The sequence below is a fragment of the Lagenorhynchus albirostris genome, chromosome 16 (assembly GCF_949774975.1).
Source record: "Lagenorhynchus albirostris chromosome 16, mLagAlb1.1, whole genome shotgun sequence".
NCBI lineage: Eukaryota > Metazoa > Chordata > Mammalia > Artiodactyla > Delphinidae > Lagenorhynchus > Lagenorhynchus albirostris.
Genome location: NC_083110.1, coordinates 22,757,148 through 22,783,978, shown reverse-complemented (window position 1 = coordinate 22,783,978; position 26,831 = coordinate 22,757,148). Strand labels below are relative to the sequence as shown.

At 51.3% G+C, this 26,831-nt stretch overlaps 1 protein-coding gene across 4 annotated transcripts in view; it reads right to left on the bottom strand.

The window, feature by feature from the left end:
• Window positions 1-26,831, bottom strand: part of PALD1 (phosphatase domain containing paladin 1) — an 83,955-nt gene that overhangs the window by 41,453 nt on the left and 15,671 nt on the right. For all 4 annotated transcript variants that reach the window (XM_060126315.1, XM_060126313.1, XM_060126317.1 and 1 more), the window contains exons 2-3: window positions 3,173-3,386; window positions 73-175 (exon numbers count right to left, since the gene is read on the bottom strand). In XM_060126315.1, the coding sequence (XP_059982298.1) occupies window positions 73-175; window positions 3,173-3,357 (288 nt within the window). In that variant the 5' untranslated portion in view covers window positions 3,358-3,386. The remainder of the gene's footprint in view (window positions 1-72; window positions 176-3,172; window positions 3,387-26,831) is intronic.

The window sequence follows — 26,831 nt, the reverse complement described above, 5'->3', positions numbered from 1 at the left end:
GAGCCTGTGAGGAAGGAGGGCAAGAGGGTAGGAGAGGCTGCAAGGGGGAGAGAGGGACAGGCCCAACCTCACCTGCACCAGGTAGTGCTCTGGGGTGGCATCTGAGAGCCGGCCCAGCGTGTAATGGGCTTTGAGCAGCTCATCGTGGATCTGGAACTCCTCCTTGCAGTTGTACCTGCCAGGGGCAGAATGGAGACTGAGTCAGGCAACCTCCGCGGCCAGTATCCGCTCCACCCTCACCAGGCCTACGGCAGGGCCACCCCATCCCACCCACGCATTTATGATAGAGGCTGCCCACTGTCCCCCAATAGCCACTCTCTCCTTCTTCCTCAGCAATAGTACCCTGGAATTGTGACTGGGACATCCAGCTGAAGACTACATGTCCCAGCCTCCCTTGCAGCTAGTGTGATCATGTGATTCAGTTTGGGCCAATGGGATGTGAGGAGAAGTGATGTGCGCAACTTCTGGGCCATCCCCTTAAAGAGAAGACGTGTGCCCTCTACCCTTCCCTCCTTCTCCCTGTCTAGCATCCAGAAATGATGGCAGGAAGCAGATGCTGATGATGGTGGGGCAACAAGAGAAGAGGAGCCTGACTGATCATGGAGCAGCCACGTCAGCCTGGACTTTTGTGTAGACAGAAGCTTCTGTCTTGTTTAAGGCCTCCTTAAACAAGGCTTAACAAGGACCATCCCAGATGGTCCCTCCATCAGATTGTCTCTGAGAACAACCCCACACTGACAACCCCCTAGCACAGTGCAGTGGTTCAGGACCCAGGCTTTGGGGCCACGTGGCCTGGGTATGACTCCAACTCCACCGCTCAGTAACTCCATGGCTTTGGGATTACTTGCTCTATAGCTCCGTTTCCAGTAATTGCAACCTCCTAAGGGCTGCTGTGAGAAGACAATGCGCTAAAGAAGTAAGTGCTTAGCCCAGTGCCTCGAAGACTGTGATCATTTAGTAATCTAACTACAATTACTAGCAGTAGTTCTGCCTCCACACAGGGCCATTTCAAACAAAACCCACAGCTTTCTGTAGATGCTAAACCAGGCGGAGCGCTGTGCACTCAAGACCCAACAAGGTTCTGTGCTGATTATAACAATGAATAAGACACAGCCTCCCAGAGCTCATGATCTGGGGTCTGAGCCTCTTTACAAAAGGAAAGGCAGGGTGGGGGAATGACTGGGGTGGGGAGCACTAGACAGGAGTCCAGAGACCTGGGCTCCCTCGGCCAGCTCTGCCTCCATCACACGGGACCCGTGGCGAGCAAACCCTTCTGCCTCCCGAGACTCAGTTTCTGTGTCAGGATCAGTTTTCACATCTGATCTAATAGCTATCAGATCAGGGGTGAGCAAACCTTTCCTATAAAGGACCAGACAGTAAATACTTTAGGCTTTGTGGGCCACGCAGTCAGCTGCAACTACTCAACTCTGCCGTTGCAGCCTTAAGCGTCTGCTGACAATATGCAAATGAGCGGGAGTGGCAGTGTCCCAAGGAACACTTATTGAACTCTTATTTACCGAAACAGGAGATGGGCCTGAAGGATATGGTTTGCCAGCGGCTGTACTGGATGATCTTCTAAGGTCCCTTGAACCTCAAACAAGCTACAACCCAAGGATCACTGGGTCACGGCTGGCTCCAGGGAGCACACAGTCTCACTACAGAGGAGTTTTGCAGCAGACCGGTGACTGTCCTGAGCCACACCACGCTTAAATATTTTGAATGTCATCCCCACATATCCTGATAAGGAAACTGAGGCCCCGAGAGGGAAAAGTATCTGCCCACGGTCACAGAGCAGGACAGAGGCAGAGCCAGGCCCAGGACACGAGGTTCCAACACTGTGCTCAAGACCCGAACCTAGTTTTGTCATCTGCTAGTCAAAAGACTATATATCAAGTCCCTTTTTTCTTTTTTTAATAAATTTCTTTTCTTTTTTTTTATTGCTGGCTGTGTTGGGTCTTCATTGCTTCGTGCAGACTTTCTCTCCTTGTGGCGAGCGGGGGGCTGCTCTTCGTTGTGGTCCGCGGGCTTCTCACTGCGGTGGCTTCTCTTGTTGTGGAGCACAAGCTCCAGGCACGCGGGCTTCAGTAGTTGTGGCACATGGGCTTCAGTACTTGTGGCTCGTGGGCTCTAGAGCGCAGGCTCAGTAGCTGTGGCGCACGGGCTTAGTTGCTCCGCGGCATGTGGGATCTTCCCGGACCAGGACTCGAACCCATGTCCCCTGCATTGGCAGGCAGATTCTTAACCACTGAGCCACCAGGAAAGCCCTCAAGTCCCTTTTATTTAACATCTCTTTTCCTCCCCTTATCATGAGCACAGTAATGTATTATGACTACAATTTTCCTGTCAGGCCCCAAAGGCAACAGGCCGGATTTATCATTCCCACTCCTCAGGTTTCCTTATACAGAAGGCCCCATCTGCGAACTCTCTGCCAAACATCTCTGTGTGGAACACATTTAATTCTTAGCTCATCATGTCCCACTTCCTCCATCCTGGAGGGGTCCAGAGACAGGGAAGCTCGGTGGGCAGATATGATGTAAGACAAGGCTTCCTGACTCACCAGGAGACGCATCCAATGCCCCTTCTGTCTCCCTGGCCTCAGGCTCCCAGCACCCACTCCTTCCCTGGGCCCACATGACGCATGCAGTGTGTCCAGGTCTCTCAAAATATGGGGCCAGAACAAACCCCTCAGCCCCCTCTGGGAATGTCCTTGAAGGGCCTAATTAGGAGAGTTGACCAACAGCTTCCAGCTTTTTCAGCCCAAGGCCCTTTAATGGCCCGGTGTTAACCTCAGTTTCGAACCATAATTACAGGTTGTGGGGGGTGAAAAAAATCGACATTTTATGCATCTAAGAATATAAACTTCCTTTGAAAACATCAGCCAAAAATTACTCTCAAAAGGGTGTCCCCCCTCCCCCAGTCACTCTTCCCTCTCCACACTCCCCGGCACTGTGACATGGCAAGTAATATGGGCTAAGAGACCCGCGACAGACGCTGGCTCTGCCACCCACTTCCTGTGTGACTCCAGACAAACTGCTTAACCTCTCTGGGCCTCAGTATCTTCATCTACGTAAGCAGCGTGGAGACTCTGAAGCGCTGTATGCCACCACCCCTCCAGGCAGCTCCCCCCAGACATGTCTTCCGGGGACACGGTCACACTCGTCCTGCCACTCACGTGATCACGACGGGGGCCACCTTGTTGGGGATGATGGACTTGGCCTTACTGTTGTGCAAGCCCGTGGTCTGGAAGGAGTGGACACTGAGCGAGTGCCGACCATCCATCGTGCCACCGTTCTGGAGGCCCTCAAAGGGGGCGCTGGCTGAGACTGTCTGCTGGGCTGTGCTGGCCGTTGTACCCATAGTCTGCCGGCAGCCTCAGGACCCAAGACCTGTGGGGTAAGAGGTCAAGGAGGGGGTAGGAAAAGCCACAGCAGGAAGGGACCCAGCCCACCCACCATCCCTACCCTGTGAACAGATACACAGTCTGAGGCCCATGAGAGGGCCAGCTCACCCTGCAGCTGGAGACAGAGGGTGGGTTTGCTGCCTCCAAGCCGGTGCCAGCAAAGCACAGGTTCGCGGAGCACCTACTGTGTGCCTGGCCCCCTGCTGCTGCCTTGGGGGAGTTATGGACATGGAGAGTCAAGAAGATGTAGCCCCCTGACCCCTTACAGCTTATACTCCCCTAGTGAAGATAAGACAGTTAGGAAGGGGCTAACCATCCCCATCAGGGCAGGACCTAGGGCTCCAAGTAATTGGGTCAGGCCACATGGAGGCCACGCCCTCTAGACTGGGAGAGGGAGGAGGCCTTCACCAGAGGGAGAACCAGAACCAGAACCAGAACCAGAACCAGAGACAGAGGGAAGTCTGGAGACAGATTTGAAGGATTTGGATGGGAACAGGACGCAGGAGGATATTCTAGCCGTGAATGTCACAAAATGAGGCCAGGGAAGTCCAGATTGGGTGAGTTCTCAGAAGATCAAGGGTTCAACAAAAGCACCAGGCCCCTGAACTCTCCATCAATAACCTCAACACCATCAACATCGCAACAGCCGAAGCTTTTGCCGAACTTCCGGCATGCCAGGCATCCTCGTGGACTCCCAATTCCCCTCACAGGGCTCTCTCCTAGGGAAATATTGATAGTTAAGGATGCACATAACTGAGTGGGCTGCAAGGGTGTTTTGTCGATCGCAATGTTACTTATAGTAACAAAACACTGGAAACAGCCTGCAACGGGATCTGCTGAATAAATTACGGGGTATCTCTAAGGTGGAATGTTAAACAGCCTTAAAAATACCTTACTGACTGCTGTGGAAAGATATCTAGCAACCAGGAATGGAAGGAGCAGGCTGCAAAGCAAGTACAGGCTATAATCTCATTTTAATGCATGAACATGTAGCAGGAGAAAAATCCGGGAGGAGGCACATGAAGATGCTAACCGAGTCAACACCTGGTGATGAGATTATAGACAATTTTTATTTTCTCCTTTTTCCTTATCTGCGTTTTCTGATTTTTCTCCTCTGAACACTGGGTAATAACATCTATTTAAAACAAATAAAAAGAATGGCTGGGGAAGCAGGCCAGGAGAGCTGCTAAGAGCTGGTAGAGGGTGTGGGGAGGACTGGCTCAGGCGTCCAAGAACCAGGCCCGCTGGGAAGGGAAGGGGCTGGGAATTCCACACAGACCCAAGAGAGGGGGCAACAGACGTGGGAGACAGAGGCTCAAAGAACTTTCTGAGAGCCCAGCAGCAGCTGGCCCCATGTGGCACTGACGGACCAGGATCTGGAGGGGGAGGGAGCGACCCGCCCGGCCAGCCCGCACCCCCGACCCGCACCCTGAGATACTTCCCCTCTGAGAACACAGAGGCCATAAGCAGTCTTTAGAACCTGAGGACTCCCCTCCGCTCCCCAAGCTGCCCTCAGCCTGGCATGGGCTGTCCCCCCTCAGGCAGCGGGGACTACCTGTCCCCCACCATCCATGCTCCGCCCATGCCCTCTCATAAGCAGCAGCGGCACCTCAGGCAGTGGATGGTGGGGTCAGGGGTCAGCATGAAACCGGGGCAGCAGGTCAGTCTGAAGGCTGAGCTCACTGCGCCCTCTCCCCTCCCAGATCCCGAGTCAGAGCTCCTGGTCCCAAGGCGGGCGCTCCCAGGGCCTCCCCCGGCTGTGCCCTCAGGCTCCGCCTTACCAGAGCCACCTAGACAGAATGGCTACTCATTCCATCCCTCCCAGCACGCCAAACCACCCCCTCTCCCTCTCCAGTCTGGAAAGGGTTCCCCACCTCTCTCCGGCCCAGCCTTGTCACCCTTGACAACTCCCAGCAGCTGTGTGACAGCTCTGCTAACACGCTAACCGAATGTTTTTGCAAGAGCCTCATCATGACTCTCCACACCCGGTCCAATCTCTCACTCTTTTTTTTTTTCTTGGTAGAAGGTGGAAGGAATGAGCCTCTGTTTCCAAACAGGAACAGAGGCGCTCAGAGCGGGTGAGGGGCTCCACAGTGGACCCCCAGCTGACCATCAGCAGAGCCAGAACCTTCTCTCCGCTTCGCCTGCCACAGCAGGCCCCCAACATGGCTCACCAACTTTCCCTAGACCCCTCTTCAGCAGCCTGGGCCAAGGAGGCATGGGTGGGAAGAGCCTCCTCCAAGAACAGGACTCGGGAGGCTGTCCCAAAGGAGGGAGTGACAGACAGGACATGGGAAGGGCCTGCAGGAGGCAACAGCTGCCTACAGCTGCCAGGCCAAGGCCGGGCCCTGCTCCCACGGGGCTGGGCCAGGCCTGGCACCTCCATCTCGCCTGCCCCTCGCCTCCCCCAAAGCTCCAGCTCCTGCCTTCTTCCTCTCTCAAGGGCTCCACAGGCGGTGACAGGCCCCAGCCGGTCCCTATAAGGACAGCCTGGAGACAATACAGATGTGCACAGCTGCAGGCATGGGGGAAAGACCGTATCGTCTGAAAGTTGACCTATCTCCAAAATGTCTAGAGGAGGGGGAAACCCTGGGATTCCCAGGCTTCTCACTCTGCGACTCTCCCCCTGAAGCCTCTCCACCCCACCTAGAGTGAGCCTCGCCAGCAAAGGACCCTTCATCCTGTTAGCCACGTGCTGTGGGGCCTTGGGCACCTTACTTCTCCCGTCTGGGCTCAGCAGCCCCAGCCACAGAGTGACGGTGAAGGATGGAACAGTCGGAAGGCCCCTTCCACATGGATCTGGCTCCTAAGATTGGCAGTCCTAGTGGTGATACCACTGCTGTCCACTGCCAGGCCAGGGGTCAGCGAGGGCACACATGTAGGTGGGATCCCTAGTGCTCAAACCTCCACTGGGGGGAGAATCGGGGTAGACTAGGATGAGGCTAGATAGTAAGATTGGGGGGGGGGTCTATGAGCCTGGATGGTTTTGCAAACAATTAGGCCTTATTTTCCTAACTAACTAAAAGCTAACATCTCCTTAACCACAAGTGAAGGCCACTCCTGCTGTGTCGCAAAGCCCAGGACATACTCACCACTAAGCTCAGAGATGTGTTCACATCACACAGCAGCCGTGCAGGTATCTGGAAACGTGGCTTGCACTCATCACTCCCTTCACACCACTGTAATTATCAGACCTGGGTCCCCTGCCCCCCAGGTCTCGGGTGGCAGGACCGGCCAACTCTGGGCAACTCTGCGCCTCGTGGTCTTGATCCCCCAGAGCGGGATGCAGATTCTCACAACTGCCTTTCACTCAACAAGCGTGGAGAATGTGACGATCCAAGCGAGAAGCCTAGCCTCACCTTACGAAGCCAGCTGGAAAGAAGCTGCCGTGCCATTTGCAAAACGGGGTCCTCCACACTTGGGACCATCGAACCAATCGCAAATGCCTGCATGTCCATCATGCTGGCCACATGCCCTCAAAGGCACACCCCAGATGAATGTCCCCATCAAAGCCAAGCAACAGCAGCCTTGACGCTGGTGTGTCTTTAAAAAAATAAAATTTAACCTTAACTCACTTAATGGATTATCTTGTTAACGCAAGAGTATCTAAGGACACGTATTACTACATCACAAGTTTGTTTTTTAGTATTTTGATAGCACTCTCAATAAAATTTACTCCCTCTGTAATCCCAACTATTTAATTTGTGCATTTAAAAACATCATTCCGAGAAGGGATCTGGGAGCTTCTGCCATTCTGCTACAGGGGCTCTTGGCAAATAAAAAAGGGAACCACTGCTTTAAGGGAACACCAAGCCCCACCAAATACAGGCCCCTTCCACGTCTCTCCTTTGCCTCTGTTTGTTAACATTTCAAAGCACCTACTAAGTGCCAGGCACCATGCTGGGTGCTTTACAACATATGGTGCCCCCTGCACACAACCCTATAAGGTTCAGGCCTCACTGTGTCCATTTCAGGTGAGGACGGCTGGCCTTTGCTAAGTGGCAGCATAAGCTTGCCTCCCTGCCTCTTCACAGCTGACCCTGACAGCAAGAACACCCCACACACTCTCCCCTCCCTCTTGGACCTGCTTGACCGCCACTCAGGGACCTCAGGGACCCCCATCCACTCCACTCTCTGCCAGGGCACCCAGACACGACCTCCTAGAGGGGAAGAGAGACGCACAGTCTCCCATGCAGGAAGCGAGGACTGCAGACTCCATTTCACCCACAAAGGCCTCAGTGACCAGCTAAGAAGCCACAGAATCATCTGGGCTGCAGTTACAACAGCATTTGAGAAAGTTCCACACATGGACATGCCACCCTCCTGCCTCTGGGCAATCACACAGCAGTCAGTCCCGAGAGAAAAGCAACCACCCTATGGAATCTTTCACAGAGAGGTGACCTCATTTCTCCAAGAAGAACCAAACTTCAGGAGCTGGAATCTTAGCTCCAAGTCATCAACTAACTGCCCGATGCTACAGCATAAACGTCCAGCTTGCCGGAGCAGTGAGCCTCTCGCCAACGGCTGTATTCAAGCCAAGGGGATGCTGCAGACAACCATTCTGGGTCCTAGAGTGGGGATGACAGACAAGAGGTTCAACAGCTGACTCCTAAGGCCCTGGACCTAAACATCGCAGGAGCCCAAGTCCATTTCTTTTCACATGATTCTTGGTAGAAGTGAGTGATGATTCCATCACCATGCTGGTGTCAGTTTCCCCATCTCTGATCCAAAGCTCACAGTTCCCCCTCTCCCACGTCTTCTGTCCTGGTCATGGAACAGCAGCCATGGCCTCCAGCTTGTCAAACCCTATGGACTTGGAAACGATGAATGGTGGCTTTTCCAAAGCAGAGTCTGGCTCCTCCAACTGAAGCAGAAAGCTGGACATCTGCTCCTGACCCAGCCACCACCCTGCCCCATCCCTTTCTCCAGCCATTCCTGCCTGCCAGACCCTCTTGCAAAATCCCAAGTCCTGCCTTAGGGAATGCTGTGATCACAGGAACTTCCACAAATGGCCGTCACCAAGGCCCCCAAAAGCAGAGATTCAGAGCTGGCTACACCCCTGGAGGTCACCTAGTCCAACCTTCTCTTTCTACAGATGAGGAAACTGAGGTCCAGAGAGGGAAAGTGATGAGCTCCAAGTCACAAGGGAAGAGGTCATAAGGACGAAACTGGGACGCAGGGCTCCTGCCTCCCAACTCCAGGCCCCCTGGCTGGGCCATGCTGACTCTGGCCTGAGGCAAGGGGAAGCTTTTGCTGAGAGCGCAGGAAGATCGATTTGAGCAGACATTGTACCGCTGGCCAAATCAGGGGGTGTTGGTCAAGTATGTGATTCCTATGCCTACCCTGGGTGAGCAGGAAGGGGAGGGTCTAAACAGGATGCCTGAGATAGCCAGTGACCCTGAGTGTTGACCCAGAGGGACACCAGGAGGGCCAGTGGGTGGACCTCTGATTGAAAAGCATTTGACGTATATTATCTCATTTAATCCCGACCAAAAAAAGAGATGCCAACTCTTACAACTCAATATTAAGTTAACCAAAAATCCAATTTACAATGGCAAAAGATTTAAAGGTACATACGGATGCCAAAGAAGCATATAAAAGATGTTCAGCATCTTATGTCATCAGCAAAATGCACTAGAATGACAATTTTGTTTTTCTTTCTGGCTGCACCGCGCAGCATGTGTGATCTTAGTTCCCTGACCAGGGATTGAACCCGTACCCCCTGCAGTAGAAGCACGGAGTCTTAATCACTAGACTGCCAGGAAAGTCCCATAGAATGACAAATTTTAAAAGACCAACAACATCAAGTGTTGGTAAGGCTGTGGAGGAACTGGAGACCCGGTGCTCACGTGTAACATCGCACAGCCACTTTGGAAGACAGCTTTGTAGTTTCTTACAAATTTAAACACACAATTACCATATGACTCAGCAATTCTACTCTCAGGCAACTAACTACCCAAGAGAAATGAAACCATGTCCAGAAAAAGGCTTGTACACAGCAGCATTATTCATTGTAGCCCCAAACTGAAATCAACTCACATGTCCATCAACCGGTGAACAGATGAAAACAATGTGAAAAACGTGCACATTTATACAATGAAATACTACTCGGCAATAAAAAAGGAACAAGTTACTGATAAACACATGACATGGGATGAACCTCAGAAACATCATAGTAAGAGAAACAAGCAGGGCCCGGACACTTCAAACTGTATGGCTCCATTTGTATGACATCTGAGAAAAGGCAAAACTACAGGGGCAGAAAACAGATCAATGGCTGTCAGGGACAGGGGAGTCGACCGCACAGGGGCTCGAGGGCACCTTTAGGGGACAGAATTGCTCTATGTATTGAATGTGGTGGTTACACAACTACATACATTTGCCAGTGGTGAACCATACACTTAAAATGGGTGAATTCTGGGCTTCCCTGGTGGCGCAGTGGTTGAGAGTCCGCCTGCCGATGCAGAGGACACGGGTTCGTGCCCCGATCCGGGAAGATCCCACATGCCGCGGAGCGGCTAGGCCCGTGAGCCATGGCCGCTGAGCCTGTGCGTCCGGAGCCTGTGCTCCGCAACGGGAGAGGCCACAACAATGAGAGGCCCGTGTACCGCAAAAAAAAAAGGGTGAATTCTGTCGTATGAAGTTGGCCTAAATAAATCTGTTAAAAACAAGAGGAGCTCGCCCCCCTCGTCACACCTTCCTCCTTAGCTCCACAACTCACCCACTGTGCAACCTCAGCCAAGCTACCTCTCTGGACTTCAGCTGCCCCATCAATGAAATGGGGACAGCAGGAGTACCTCCCCTGAGGGGTTGCTATGAAGGTTCAACAACACAGTTGACCCTTCAACAACACGGGGGTTAGGGGCGTTGACCCTCCGGGGAGTCTAAGATCCGTACCCGCAGTTCCGTGTACCTGGATCCAACCAACCACAGATCATGCAGTAGCTGTCTATTGAAAAACAATCACGTATAAGTGGACCCGCACAGTTCAAACCTGTGTTGTTCAAGGGTCCACTGTGTAACTATAAAAGTCCTCAGAACAGGGCCTGATCAGTGAGTCCTCCTTAAAAATCAGCTGTTATCATGCACTGCAGAGGTGGGGGCAGGGATCAATCAGACTCTGGAGCTGGGCTGTGCAATACAGGAACCACCACTGCACTGGCTGCTGAGCCCTTGCAACGTGGCTGATCCAATCCACACTGGGACGTGCTGCAAGTGTAAAATACACACTGGATTCAAAGACGTAGTACAAAACAAAGTGAAATATCTCATTAACAATTTATTATGTTGATTGTATGTCAAAATGATCACATTTTGATATACTGGGATTAAATAATACATGTTACTAAAATTAAGTTCACCTATTTCTTTTTTACTTTTTTATGTGGCCAGTTAAAATGACACGTGGTGAAACTAACACAACATTGCAAACCAACTATATACTTCAATTAAAAAAAACACGTGGCTCACTTTATACAGGTATCCCCCATTTTTTGAAAGTTCGCTTTATGCCACTTTGCTTTTATGAAAGACCTACATTAGTAACTGTTTCTGCTAACCAAGAGAAATCTGAAGAGGATTTTGCTTTTACCACAAAAAAAAGGGGGGGGAAAGAAAACTAGTGTTGAGCGTTTGTTTTGCAGGAGCCGTTACAGGGGCCACGCACCCCTCGCCAAGCTCCTTCCCAGGAACCACTCTCAACATCTCAGCAGCAAGCCCAGAGGTTTGAACCGCGCCGGTGAGCATCTGTGCTTTATCCGACTTATTTTGTGCATTGTTAGCCAGTGCACTTGTCCTAAGGTAACTGTTTCTCCGCTGGATGCCATTTCAGCTAACAAAGCTTCCCCAGGAATGCTCTACCTTCGGATAGCGGGGAAACCTGTACTCCTGTCAGACAGTGATGCTGAGTGTCAAGTCCTCCGTGGTCCTTGAGGGCCGCCCTCGGCAGCTCAGGGTCCTCAGAGCTGAGCCCAATGCCTGCTGCAGGCAAGAACTTAAAACCCTCTGTTTGAGGAGTGAGGAGACCCCAGGAAGGCAGTGGCAGCATTTCCATTTAACAGATAGAAAGTGAGAACTCCCCAACACCCTCACACCTAGCTGGGGGATCCAGTGGTTTCAACTCTATGTGAAGCATGGACTCTGGGGCCGAAATCTGGCTGATCCCTATCTTCTCATCTCTACCACGTATTAGTCCTGTGGCACATGCTTAACTTCTCTGAGTCTCGGTTTCCCCAACTATAAACTGGGGACCATAAATCTACCTCCCTAATTGGATCGTACAGGAATGAAACAAGTGAATGTGTGTTTAAGGCAACACCCACCCAGCCCAAACACAGCGAGGGCGCGACTCACCAGCAGCCCTTCATATCCCTCCAGGCCCCACTCTGCCTGCACTCTCTCCCCACCTTCTCCACATCCTCTCCCTGCAACCACGGACTGGTACCAGATCTAAACCTCCCAGACACTCCCAGGCCAGGGCCAGGGCCGTGTCCAGACACTGCCTATAAAAGGAATGGTCTGAGGGAATAAGTGGGCTCAGCAATCCCCTGGCTCTCATCCCGGGCAAACAACAGGGCCGAGTGGGGCTGGGCCGCAGCAGCTGTCCTACTGTAGTAACACAGAATTCCAAGTCCCTCCGTTTCACTCTGCCCGGTGAGCCACCTAGGGAGATTTCCGTCTGCTTCTGGTCTTAATCAAGAACCAAGAGAGCCTAGCTCTGCTCTGGGGCCTTGGGCAAGTCCTCTGCCTGCTCTGAAAGCCCGCCCACAGATGAACGGGTTCGCACCCCTAGTCGGTCCAACTGCTCTGCCACCACTGGTCACTGGCCCCTGCCTAGAGTGACTGCAGCAGCCTCCAGGAGTCTCTCTCCTTCCCTCCGGGAGGATGGATGACCCCTGCAATCCATCCTCCATGCAGCAGCCAGAAGCATCTCTGAAGTCCTAAATCACATCGTTGGCCCTGCTTAGCTGTTTCCTCTTGTGCAAAGTGGGAGCCATAAACCCTGTCTCGCCTCCCTCGAGGGCTGTTGTCAGTTGCAGAGACGGAAAAACCACAAAGACACAAAAAGCCCCACCAGACTGTAGGAATGGAAGGATTATCACGGGAACACGGACGATCACGGGCAGAGGGCGCTCGGGTGGAGGTCATGTCATTTCCTTCCATCACACTGTAACATGCAAACCCCTCAGCCCGGCGGACAGGCCCCCACCCCTCGCTTTGCTATGATGCCCCAGCCACTGGCCACGTCCTCCTCCTCCTTCCAACGCCCCAGACCCTCTCCTACTCATGAAAGCTTCTCACCCACCACCCCTCCCCCTGGAGCACTCTGCAGCTTGCTCACGTGGCTGCCCCTTCCCCTAGTCTTGGCTCAAACGTCCTTCCCCAGAAGCCTCTCTGAGGTCCTGGCGATGCAGTCTGTCCACACACACCCCTCAATTCTTCTCCAGCTTATGACCTCCTTTTATTTTTCAGTTGCCTCATTGATGGGATTATGTCTGTAGCAGCAGCCTCCCCGACTCCCCAGGAGCAGGACGGCGCCTAATTTGTCCACGCCATGGCCCCAGCACCAGAACGGTGACCGGGTCCCAGTAGATGCTCAGGAAATATTTCTGAGATGAACAGATGACAACCTGGGGGCATCTGCAGCTTTCAGGACGCACAGAAGAGCAAGCACCCGGCATCAAGGAGCAGGTCTCAGTGCACACGAGAGGGTGGGGGGAAGATGCTCCCACCCCGCACTTTCTCACCTGGACTCCCCTCCTCCCCCACATTCTACCCGCCCTTGGAAGTTAAAGCCCAGCTCCTCCAGGAAGCTCTCCCTGACTGACTACACACCCACCCCCATCCCTCAACTCCCACAGCACATTGTAAGCATCACAAAATGGGACATTCCATTCCCTTCCACTGCATGCTGTTCCCAGCAGGGGCCATGCTGTGTCCTTCCTGGCTCTGTCCCACTGAGGGAGCCAGACACACAATTGCTGATGGAACAAATCAGCTCCATCACTTCACCTTCCCACCCTGCCCGTCTCCTTTCTGATGGGACCAAGGATGGCACCCAACAACAAGCAGGTACAAAAGGGGGAAGATGTTTAAACATAATGGTACTCATTCCTGACTGGGGGACTGAGTATGGTATTTATTTTCTTTTTTGCTTATCCATCACTTCTAAATTTCCTACAACAAACATGATTATTTTGGGAATGTTTTTAAGTGCGGTTATGTGTAATAGTTTCAAAGCTGGACAAAGGTCACAACTCTTCACCCAGTGCATCCCCCACCTTACCCTCCCCCAAGTCCCCCTGTGCTCCCTCGGCTCAGTGCCTTGGCCACCCTCTGCCTGTGGTCATCCATGTTCCCATGATAATCATTCCATTCCTGCAGCCTGGTGGCGCTTTTTGTGTCTTTGTGGTTTCTCTGTCTTTGCTGCTGACAACCACCTTCAAGGGAGGCGAGACAGGGTTTGCAGCTCCCACTTTGCAGAGAGGAAACAGCTAAGCAGGGTCAGTGACGTGAATTTCCCCAGGCTACCTGGCTTAGTAGAAGCAGAGTTCTGGTTTCTGCGCGTAGCCCCTCACCTCATGTCTCTGGTGGTCACCCAGACCAATCCCTTCGCAACCGTTGCCCCTTAGCCTCCTTCTTTTTAAAATTAGGACAAGATCAATTTTTTAAAAATAAAGCTGTCTGGGGTCTGAGATTGCAGGAGACCTTCACGACCTACATTATATGTTTCTGAAGTGTTTTTAGTTTTTCTAAAACAAACAAACAAAAAAGATTAAAAATTAAAAACAGAAGGTGGATGAATGTTTGGAAATAGTGCCATGTGTTCATCAGGTGGGCTGCCTCTGTGAGCTGGGCCTTGTGTTCCGGGCTTCAGCCTGCAAACCAGGGGGAGCCTCTGGAGGTGGGACGAAGGTGGGCAGAGTGACCGGGCGGCCAGCCGAGGAGCTGTGGAGAGTGGGGGCCAGTGTGGGGCAGCAGCAGAGCCAGGTGATCACCCTGCAGATGGACCCCTGGGCTGGGAGAAGCTGCAGGTGGCGCAGCAGGCCCCGCCCTCAGTGAAGGGGCAACAAGCCTCCCTCTCGGCTCACCTGACAGGCGGAGGGCAGAGAGGGGGCTCCTGCCTGCTCTGCGGCCAGTGAAGACCCTGGAACTTGTTACCAGGTGCTCCAGTGGGGCTGGGGGTTCCTGGAATTCAGGACCCTCGGGAAATAAAAGGGCCCTTTCCAGCACCCCTAGTTACCTGCTTCCAGGCCTGGGGAACCCCCCATCTCTGGAGCTCCCCATGGTGGGTCAGCTGTGCCTGATAGGAAGCTCTGCTTATATGGGATCTTGGACTGGGGACAGCACTTTCTCAGCACACCCCGACCCTCTGAGAAGAGGGTGGCCCACCTCCCTCATTCTGACCATGCCACGGGGCTGGCTCCAGACCCCTGAAAGCCTTTCTCCCTCAGGCTCAGCCCCTGCTTCCCTTCCTGGCCTGAGGCGTGTGGCTTTCTGGTCCCAAAGCAGGACTGGCCTCCTCCTGAGGAATCTCCCTGGGTGAGACTCTGCTGCCCCCGAACCGCTGGCCCAGTTTCTCAGCCTGGGAACATCCTCAGGTTTGATCAAAATGCCCACAATGCCTTCATCCCCTCCCTCCCTCCGTCTCCACTAAACAAACCAGAGGAGGGACAGGGCAGCTAGCTGAGCACATGGCTGCCCACGGCCAGGACCACACTCCTTATCTCCCTTGCAGCTACCTGGGGCCAGGTGACTAATTCTAGCCGATGGGACATAAGGGGCAGTACGTGCCCTTGGCAAATTCCAGATCCTTCCTTATGAGCCCCCTTTGCCCCCTTCCTCCATCCCGCTGCCTGGAACATCGGCGTGATGGCTGACGGTTCAGAGCCGTCTTGGAGCCGAACCACCACACCAGGCCTGGACCGCGAGACTCTGGGCTCGGACAGGACAGAGGAATGAACTTCCATCTCGTGTAAACCACTGTTATTTGGCTCTTCCTATTATTCACAGGCAAATCTAATCCTGACTAATGCACTCCGTCATATTTAGGGTTGGCCCTCAATGACCATACACCGCAAGGCACAACTTCCTTCTTTCCCCTTTCACGGCAGAACACTGGGTTCCCTGCTGGTCATGCTCGAGCAGCTCGATGCCAGGGTCCAGTGAGCCCAGCCCTTGCTGGGGCCACGGCAGCTCACGAATACAGAAGACGCTATCCCTGGCCACCAGGGCCCACGGGTGCGGCTGAGGAGACGCCCACGCGTCACAGGATCATCAACTGACGGGCCGTGTGGTGCGGGAGCTTTCCCCGAGTCAGCTGTATAAATCTAGAAGGTTCCAAGCTGCTAAATGTTTGTTCCCCAGTGTAGGTAGACCCTTGGGCTCCATCCCTCCAAAAAGGTAGAGAGAAATCGCAGGAGTCTCCCCATCTGGAGTCTCTCTGTGTCCCTCTCGGGGGCCTTTCTGAGCAGGGGAACTCCCTAGAAAACAAGAAGGCATTATCTGGCTCGGAGGGACCCTACCTGTAGGTTCTTTCAAGGATGAGCAGGAGGGGAGTGTAGAAACCCCCAGGGAGGCGCCAGTCAACTCTGGACAGGACATTCATCCTGTGCCTGAAAGAGCCTAAAGCCCGTGTCCATCTCAGATTGGGAGTAGGCGGAGGGCCCTGGGGAGAGCAGGGTTCAAAGTATATGGACATGCTCACGTGCTCAGTGACGGTGCTCAAAGAAGCTGGGCATTTGGGCATTTTCAAGGTCAGCAGAAACCTAGCGCCTCCTGACACCACGCCCAGGACCCTGACCCTGCTGACACTCTCCTGGCTGCTTCCAGGGACTGGGCCCCAAAAGGCCAGTGGGAACTTGCGCTTGAACCCCAATTCTGACCTCCAGCAACGCCACAGGGACCCAAAGTATCATTTTAAGGAGCTGGGAAGAACCATGACCCAATTCTGGGATTTGTCCCCATCCCTCCCACCCCTGCGGCCTCCAGTCCAGACTCCCTTGCCTGGCCTTCAAGACCCCCGTTCCCACCCTCATCATCCCCTATTTACCCTGCACACCTCTGACATTCCAGGCAAAGCCAGGTCGCAGCTGCCCTACGGTGTGGAGTAGGAAAAGCCCCAGGAGATGTTTCCCTCCACACAGGCTCTCTGAGAGGCCTCAAGTTCAACACAGCCCTCTCTGGGCCACACTTGAGATTTCCACCTGGAAAGTGAGGGAGCTGGACAAGATGGGTAGGACAACATTTGAGCAGCTCAATCCTTCGCACAAAATCAATCCTTCATGGAAGTCCAGTGTGTAAAACAGCCAGAAGCAGAGCTGCTGTGCTGCCAGCTCAGGAAGGGGGTTGCTGGGCTTCTTGCCCCCAGACCCACCATGGGGCCCCTTCCTAGGGGAGCAGCTCCAGAGCTGCCGGCCAGAAACGCTCAAGGCCCTTTACTGCTTGGATCTCCCAGGACACATCCGGCCCTTCCCTGCCTCCATGTCTCTGCCCTCCTGGTCCAACAACCAGGAACACCATCCCCACCCCCACCCCATCCATCAACGTCCAGTGGAAATGTCCCCGTCCCCTCCAAACCTTCCAAAACGCAGCCTGTACCCCGCACAACCCTGACCTTGCGCCCACTGGCCCAGTGTTTGGAAAGTACATGCCTCATCTCCCCACTCTGGATCTGATGCTCCTTCGGGGCCTCCACAGGGTTGAACCCACAATAGTTGTATGTTCCTAATGCCATTTTACTAAACAAATTTCACATCCACTATCTCATTTCAGCTTCAGAACGACCCGATGAGAAAGGCAGAAGTGTAAGCTATTATGCCATTTAGCAGATGGAAAAACTGAGGCATGGAGAGTTTATTACATGACATAACAACACAGCCAGGCCTCTGGTTCGCAGCCTGGGCCCTTTGTACTGCATCATCCACGCATCCATCTACTCTTCCATTTTTCCCGCAGCCACCCTCACGTTCCCAAAAGACACCGGGAAGCTTAACCCAGGGACCCAGCAGAAGGCAGAGAACAAGCCGAACCCAGGGAAGAGTGCCCCTTCCAGGGCCACAGCCTCTCACACACCCCTGGCAGCCAGATGCCTGGGGTGGGTAACAATGGAGCTAAAAATAGGGCAGGAGGCTGAGTGGCCAGCTGCAGGAAACATCTGCCTCAGCTGCAGAACAAACACAGAGGAAGTCACCATGCTCCAGGGCTCCCCTGCCCCGGGGCCAGGGGAGAGCTGGGGGAGGAGGTTAGAGAGGAAGGGGGCATCACACTTTCAGTCTGTACCCAGGGTAGGGGCTCAGACCAGCCCACTGCCAGCCCTGGGCCTCATCCCCCAACACCCAACACACGCGCGCACACACACACACACACACACACTCGCAAACACAAGACGGGGTCTAAATTCCCCTTAGGCACCAACGTGTATCTTAGAGTCAAAGCCACCTCTGAGACCCTAGTCTGTCCCTCTCATTCTATAGAAGAGGAAACTAAGGTATAGAGTAGGCCAGAGACCTGCCCAGTCACAGAGACAGTGGCCAGCAGGGCCAGGACCGGGGGCCTCCTACCCCTCTCCCTGCACCTCCCTGCTGTTCTGCTTCACTTTACTGAGCAGGGAAGACCCTGACCAGGAAGAGCTCTCTTGCTCCAGAGAACGAAGCACAAGGTCAAAGTGTTCTCAGGACAGTAAGAAGACATCGTTGCCTTTCTCACCATGAGGAGCAAAGGCCACGGTGGGTGAAACTGCTAGAGGCTCAGCAGGAGGCCCAGCAGCGGCCCGGAACTGGGCTGGTCATCACTTGCGGTGACAAAATACACCAGTGTCACTTAAGAATGTCCTTGATGGAGCAGTGAAACCGATTAATTTCACTGACTCTCAGCCCTTGCTTGAGTACATGTCTCTTCAGTATTCTGTGTGCTGACCTGGGAAGAGCACGTGGGCTAGTTGCTGGCATACGACAGATGTCTGCAGGACAAGCCCTTGAGAGCTGCTCTGCGCTGTCCGCAGAACCAGCCTCTTTGTCCGTGCAGCACCACTTTCATGTGAAAGAATGGCTGACAAACAAATGATGGTTATTCACAATTGGATATTTGGTAGACGTTTTCTCAAAAATGAACAAAGTGAGCCTGTCCCTTCAAGGAAAACAACTGAGAGCATTTATTGTCAGTGATAAAGTTTGAACTTTTAAGGAAAAATTAGAATTCTCAAAAACTTGCATCAGCCACCAGGAATTTAAAAGCTTCGTAAAGCACAAAGGTTTTGCTATGATATGGTTAACACATGTAATTTTTGGATATGATGAAATGAACTGTGCCATATTTGGAACATCTGAACAACTCAGTGAACCAATATTTTCCCAATGACTGATATATGGTGTTACAAAATCACACCTGCTCAAAGAGCCATTCATAGGAGAAGAAGAGTCCAATGAATTTTAATGTAACAAAATATGAAACGTTCATTAATATGTTTTCAGAGTCTACATTCCCTTTAAGAAACTGTCACTTGTTGAACTTTTATGTAGTATCAAAGGAAAATACCCACAGGCTAACAAAATACTCCTCCCTTTTCCAAAAACCTACCTGTGTGAAACTGGATTTTCTTCCTATACTTCAATTGAAACAACATATCACAACAGATTGAACGCAGGAACAGATATGAGAATCTAGCTGTCTTCTATTAAACCAGACATTAAAGAGATTTGCAAAATGGCAAAACAATGCTACTCTTCCTACCGTATTTAAAACATAGTTATTTTTCAGGAAAAAATTTATTTATTTTAACATGTAATGGGTCTGCTATCATTATTTTTTAAATGAATGTATAAATATATGCTTTTAAATATACTGTTTTAATTTCTAATATTGTAAATATCAAGTTATAAATATATCACCCACATAAACAAGAGCTCTTTGGGGTCTTCAGTTTTTAAGAGTGTAAAGGAAGGAGTATTGAGACTAAAAAGTTGGCAAATAGCCATGATTTAACCACCACCATAAGCCCTTGGTTATTGTGTCCTAGCATTATTCCCATTTTGCAGCTACAGACACTGAGGCACAGAGGGTCTCTGTAATCTGCTCAAGGGTACACTGGTGGCTGAAAGCCTCTGAGTGCATGCTCTAAACCTCTAAGCTGTCCCTCACCTAACAACATGCTCCCAAGGTAAGTACAGAAGGATGAACAATGACACACTACAATGGGAACCAGAGAAGCGAAAGAACATAAGTAAATATTTATATAATCTGGGGGCATAACAGAACTTTCTATGCAAATGCTAGAGGAGACATAAAGTTATATATCAATAGACCAGACTACATTAAAAAATGGTCAGCTTTTAACCAACACAGAAAAACCACAAAGTTATAAGGCAAATGACAAATTGGATAAAAATATTTTCAACAGGGCTTCCCTGGTGGCGCAGTGGTTGAGTCCGCCTGCCAATGCAGGGGACACGGGTTCGTGTCCCGGTCTGGGAAGATCCCACATGCCACGGAGCAGCTAGGCCCGTGAGCCATGGCCGCTGAGCCTTCGCATCTGGAGCCTGTGCTCCGCAACGGGCGAGGCCACAACAGTGAGAGGCCCGCATAATGCAAAAAAAAAAAAATTTCAACCTATTTTTATTATTTATCATACTTAATATAGAGGGTTTTTTAAAATGAGAAAACAAGTATGTCTTAAAAGTAAAGCATACCAGGGACTTCCCTGGCAGTCCAGTGGTTAAGACTCCGAGCTTCCAATGCAGGGGGCGCGGGTTCGATCCCTGGTCGGGGAACTAAGATCTCGCATGCCACGCAGCATGGACAAAAACTTTAAAAAGAAATTTTTTTAAAGTAAAGCATACCAAAAAAACAAAACCAAAAACTCAACAAAGAAGAAATACAAATGACCATGACTGTGAGAAAAGATATTCACCTAATTTAAAAATTGGGAACAAGGAGCTGCCACGTGTTGCCTTTCGTGGCATCATAAGCACAGCAGGATGAAAACAACAGGTCTCTGTATGGGTGCCAGGGATGCGCTCCCTCCTAAGCACCTGGCAGGATGTAAACTGGAGGACAATCTGGCAATACTCCTAAAATATCTTAACAATTTACAACACTTTGATCCAGCAATTCATCAGCTGAGTCAAAGGAAATAATCAAAGATACGGCCACGAAGGTGTTGGGTACAGCTTTGTTTACATTAGTCAAAGACTGGAAACATCTTTCACATCAACAGTGCTCAAAGTTGAACGTATCATGGACATCATCACATCGTCATTAAAATGGACAGAGCATCAGATGACCGTCCCTAACAGAATGTGGAGCCAAAGACGCCAACATAAGCAAGCACTATATGATAGCATTTATCTAAAACTCAAAATCAGGCCAAAGTAGTGTATGGTGTTGGAAATCAGGGACAAAGTCACGTCTAGAGCAGGAAGGAGGTAGGGACAGTGATGGGGTACAGGGTCGGGGTGCTGGAGGAATTCTGTTTCTTGACTTGGTGAGGCTCCGAAGGCTGTGCTCACTTCGTACAATCATCGAGCTGTATGCTTGTGATGTGTGTTAAATTTCAACTTAAAAGTTTCCAAAAAAAGTTTCCTTCAAAAGAAGCAAGGAGCAGTTTATTTACTGACATAGGAAAATACCTATTGTATGTTGAGTTTGAAAAAAAAAAAAAGACGCTAAACAGTAATTTACAGCTTCATCCCATTGAAAAGGAGAGAGGGTTCCTGTACACAAGCACAAACACTCACACACAATCACACACACACACCACAAAAAATGTCTGGAAGGACAAATCTCAAAACATTAATGATAAACTTGATTATCACTGAGAAGTGGGATCACAGATGATTTTTCTAATCTTCCTGCATATCTTTATTTACTCTGATTTTCCCATATAAATATATACTATTTATAGAAAAAAGAAGGGGGAAAAAGGAACTACACAGTATGCACACTACACTGATGCCAGGGACCAGGGTTCTACATCAACTTTACAGCCCAAGGAGACCCTGATCCCACAGGAAAAGAGCAGAGGAGTGGGGATGTTCCTGAGTTGCCACTGAGGAAAAGCTAAATACCTTCCGGGGGAATAAACCAGGACATTGGGGTCAGAGAGGCCTGGGTAGGCTCCCAGCACCATCCCCCACCAGAGACCCAGGTCAGTTCCTGAGCTTCTATGAGCCTCAGGGTCCCTGCAGTGAAGTGAGGATTCAATGAGGTCAAGAATGTCCTGGGCTGACCAGCTCAGTTCTTGAGGCAGACCTGACACACAGGCTCCCCCAGGTTCCACAGAAGAAGAAAAGGAGGCCCAGGGAGGCTGAATGACCTCCTCACCTTACCCTACAGGCCTGCGACCCCACAGGAGGACACCCACAGAGGCCCCAAAATTGCAGTGTGGTCCAGAGGCCTGACCTCGAGAAGCGCCCTGCCCTCCCTGGGCCCCAGTGCCCCCAGAATAAAAGGTGTCAGCTGGGCATTGAACTTGACCTCGGGAAGCCTCCCTTGGACCCCACACCCATGATTCCCATGAAACCCGCATGTGGAAGGCTGTGGCAGGAAAGGTGGCCAGCTTATCCAGACAGGAAGTGACCTCGCCGGATGAACGACAGGCCAACATTCCATGGGGAGCCCCACCTGCTGGTGACCTTCAGGGTCATGGGAGCCAGGAGTGGGTGGGCACACAGTGGCCAAGGAGGAAACAGGATTTACTGCAGAAGGCCAGGCACATGGCAGACCCCCAGGCAGGGAAGTGACTTCATTTCACACTCTGTCCTCCTCACTTCCGCCCCTGGCATTGCAGGGAGTTAACCCTGAAGGGGCCAAGCTTCACCAGCCCTGGCGAAGTCTACACAGGCCAGGGCCTGAGAATCCAGGCTTTCTCCTCTCCCTCGTCCAATGATCCCCAATCCACAGATGAGGAAACTGAGGCTTAGAGAGGCTGACAACACGGCAGGAACTCCAGGACTTTTCCCATTACCCTGAGCTGCAGAGAGGAGGTAGATGCTAATTCAGGGTTGGGAACTCCAAGAAGGCTTCCTGGAAGAGGAGGCCACTGAACTTTTCCTGGAAGAGGAGGCCACTGAGCTGGGCCTTGTATGATGAGCAACATTTGACAGACAAGAAAGTCATTCTGGGGGCTTCCCTAGTGGCGCAGTGGTTAAGAATCCGCCTGCCAATGCAGGGGACACGGGTTCGAGCCCTGGTCCAGGAAGATCCCACATGCCGCGAAGCAACCAAGCCCGTGCACCACAACTACTGAGCCTGCGCTCTAGAGCCCACGTGCTACAACCACTGAAGCCCATGCGCCCTAGAGTCCGTGCTCTGCAACAAGAGAAGCCACTGCAATGAGAAGCCTGCGCACCACAACGAAGAGTAGCCCCCGCTCACTGCAACAAGAGAAAGCCCGTGCGCAGCAACAAAGACCCAACACAGCCAATAAATAAATAAAGTAAATAAATTTAAAAAAAAAGAAAGAAAGTCATTCTGAACAGAGGGAACAGCATAGAGAGAGAGAGAGAGATGCTTGGTACTGTGCAAAGCCTCCTAGGAAGTATTATTATTATGGCATTGTGAGGCTAGAATACAGGATGGGGTAAGGTTGGTTTAAGCCCCAAGTGCCTTGGGGACCATGTCAGAGAGTTAGGATGTTGCTCTGTGGGGCGAGATGTGCTGTCCAGGCTGGGGCAATTGGAGAGAGTCATGACAACACCCTGTGTCAACCTAAGATGGCTGCATGGAGGAGGCAGCCTGTGGGAAGCCAACTCAGAAAGGGCTAAATATTGCTCTGGGACTGCTGGGGCCCAGGGCTCAGCAGGCCTCACCCCACCATGACATTACCCCCAACTAAACTTGGTTTCTCTGTAAAAAAGAAGGGAAAGGAATTAAGAGTACCAACAGTCCAGTGTGCCAAGGTCTCTGCCAGATGCCAAACTGATAAAATAGAAGGGCACTAAGTACACAGCTGCCTAGGTTCAAGCCCAAGCTCCACCACCACCAGCTGTGTGACCTTGACAGAAACACTTAACCTCTCTGTGTTTCAACAGCTGTCAAATAAAGACAAAAACCCTGCCCACCTTTGAGGGCTGTGAGGATTAACTGACATGATAATCCTTGTATATGCCCACTTGAGCACCCACAGCCAGTATTCAATGAATATTCACTACGTTATTTCTCCATTCTGACCCACACTGAGGCTGAATTAATTAGTTTAGATCACACGGCAAAGAAACAGCGGAGCCAAGATTCAAACTGGAGCCTCTGTGGCCCCAGCGCCCAGGCTTATCCCAGCCCATCAGGCAAAACAAAGCCTGAAACCCTAAAACCTAAAACTCGCCAGCCACGGCTCCCCAGGCCTCAGGGCGGTTTCTGACAGGCAAAGCGCTCCACCACCTCAAACCTCCAGTGGCCAAGGGGAGAGCAGGGAGAAATCTCCAGGGCACAGGAGGGAAAGAAAAATATTTCTAACTTCTCCCTCTTCCTGTTTATCTATCCTCTCAATCCCCAAACTCCTGGTAGTTATTTGTTCAGAGAAAGTTCTGCCAAGAGTGACATCCTGCTGCTGCCCGCCCTGCCAGCCTGTGCTGGTGGGGGTAGGGGGGCACTGAGGCCCACATCCCTGCAGACCCCTGCCCGGCCCAAGGAGGCTGCTTCACAAAGGGGCTTTCAACAGAAACCACGGCCCAGGAAGGGGGACCTGGGCCAGGGAGGAGGAGCCACTGCCCTTGTCTCCTCGGAGCCAGCTGGCACCCATCGGCTCCACACTCAGCTCCAATCAGCTGATGAGAAGAATTCGAGGAAATGACTCTCAGCCTGAGCGGGGCACTGCCCTGGGTGGCAGTGGCGACTCGGATCACAGGCTGTGCAGGCAGGCAGACCCAGCGTCCAATCCTGGCTGACCAATGACTTGCTGTGTGACCTTGGCCAAGTTACTGAGCCTAGTACCCTTATCGGTAAAATGAGGGTAATATTAGTACCTACTTCATAAGGAGGTGGTGAGGATTACATGAGACAACATAGGGGAAGGGCTGGCACCTAGGAGATGTGACTAAATGTTATTTATTTCCCACTCCCACAGACAAGTTGATCCCCTCACTCAATCCTGTAGATTTGAGGTTCCTTTAAAATGTACTCCATTTGAAAATATTTGCAAATGAAGCAACCGACAAAGGATTAATCTCCAAAATTTACAAGCAGCTCATGCAGCTCAATAACAAGAAAACAAACAACCCAATCCAAAAATGGGCAGAAGACCTAAATAGACATTTCTCCAAAGAAGATATACAGACTGCCAACAAACACATGAAAGAATGCTCAACATCACTAATCATTAGAGAAATGCAAATCAAAACTACAATGAGATATCATCTCACACCAGTCAGAATGGCCATCATCAAAAAATCTAGAAACAGTAAATGCTGGAGAGGGTGTGGAGAAAAGGGAACCCTCTTACACTGCTGGTGGGAATGTAAATTGATACAGCCACTGTGGAGAACAGTATGGAGGTTCCTCAAAAAACTAAAAATAGAACTACCATGTGACCCAGCAATCCCACTACTGGGCATATACCCTGAGAAAACCATAATTCAAAAAGAGACATGTACCAAAATGTTCATTGCAGCTCTATTTACAATAGCCCGGAGATGGAAACAACCTAAGTGCCCGTCATCGGATGAATGGATAAAGAAGATGTGGCACATATATACAATGGAATATTACTCAGCCATAAAAAGAAACGAAATTGAGCTATTTGTAATGAGGTGGATAGACCTAGAGTCTGTCATACAGAGTGAAGTAAGTCAGAAAGAGAGAGACAAATACCGTATGCTAACACATATATATGGAATTTAAGAAAAAAAAAATGTCATGAAAAACCTAGGGGTAAAGCAGGAATAAAGACGCAGACCTCTTCGAGAACGGACTTGAGGTTATGGGGAGGGGGAAGGGTGAGCTGTGACAGGGCGAGAGAGAGTCATGGGCATATACACACTAACAAACGCAGTAAGGTAGATAGCTAGTGGGAAGCAGCCGCATGGCACAGGGATATTGGCTCGGTGCTTTGTGACAGCCTGGAGGGGTGGGATGGGGAGGGTGGGAGGGAGGGAGACGCAACAGGGAAGACATATGGGAACATATGTTTATGTATGACTGATTCACTTTGTTATAAAGCAGAAACTAACACACCATTGTAAAGCAATTATACCCCAATAAAGATGTAAAAAAAAAAAAAAAAAATGTACTCCAAAGAACAATTACAGCCTTCAAAAGCAATGAAATTCTGACACATGCTACGACCTGGATGAACCTTGAAGACATTATGCTAAGTGTTTACATAAGCCAGACACAAAAGGACAATCACAATGATTCCACTTATATGAGGTACCTAGAGTAGTCAAATTCACGGAGACAGAAAGAAGAAGGGGGATTACCAGGGGCTGGGGGTGATGGGGAGTTAGCATTTAATAAGCACAAAGTTTCCGTTTGGGAAAATTTTAAAGTTCTGGAGCTGGATGGTGGTGATGGTTGCACAACAATGTGAATGTACTTAATGCCACTTAGTTGTACAATTTAAAATGGTTGGGCTTCCCTGGTGGCGCAGTGGTTGAGAGTCCGCCTGCCGATGCAGGGGAACACGGGTTCGTGCTCCGGTCCGGGAAGATCCCACATGCCACGGAGCGGATGGGCCCGTGAGCCATGGCCGCTGAGCCTGCGCGTCCGGAGCCTGTGCTCCGCAACGGGAGAGGCCTGTTACAACAGTGAGAGGCCCGCGTACCGCAAAAAAAAAAAAAAAAAATGGTTAAAAGGGTAAATTGTATGGTATGTATATTTTACCTCAATAAGCACAGGGAGCTCAGCTCAGTGCTCTGTGATGACCTAGATGGGGGGAGGGAGGGAGATCCAAGAGGGAGGAGATATAGGTATACATATAGTTGATTCACTTCATTGTACAGAAACTAACACAACACTGTAAAGCAATCTTACTCCAATAAAAAAACAAAGCCCATATTCCTTTCTGTCCCCACCCTTGGAGAGTTCAGGGTGGAGAGGTGGGACAGGTATGTAAATAGCTAAAGGCACCACCTCCCGAGGAGCTGGTGCCACAGAACTGAGTGGAGGGAGCTGAGGAAAGAGACACGAGGCTGCCTCTGCGGCCTGGGAGGGCCTGCTAGAGAAGGTGGTCCCAGCCAGGCATGCGCCAGCCCCAGACAAAGCCGCTCGGTGAGGCTCTTTCGGGTACGAGGAGGGGTCTGACCCTCCACAAGGCTGGGGTGAGAAGAAGCAGGCCAGGGATGGAAAGTGTTGGTAAGAGCAGGGTGAGAGGGCTTGGGGGTGGGGTAGATAGGCTGATTTCGCCCATGAGTCATCATGTGACCTTGAGCCAGTACTTCCCCTTCTGGATCTACACTGGATCTACTCCTGGGTTCCATCCCAGCACCCAGCAAGCACCCCT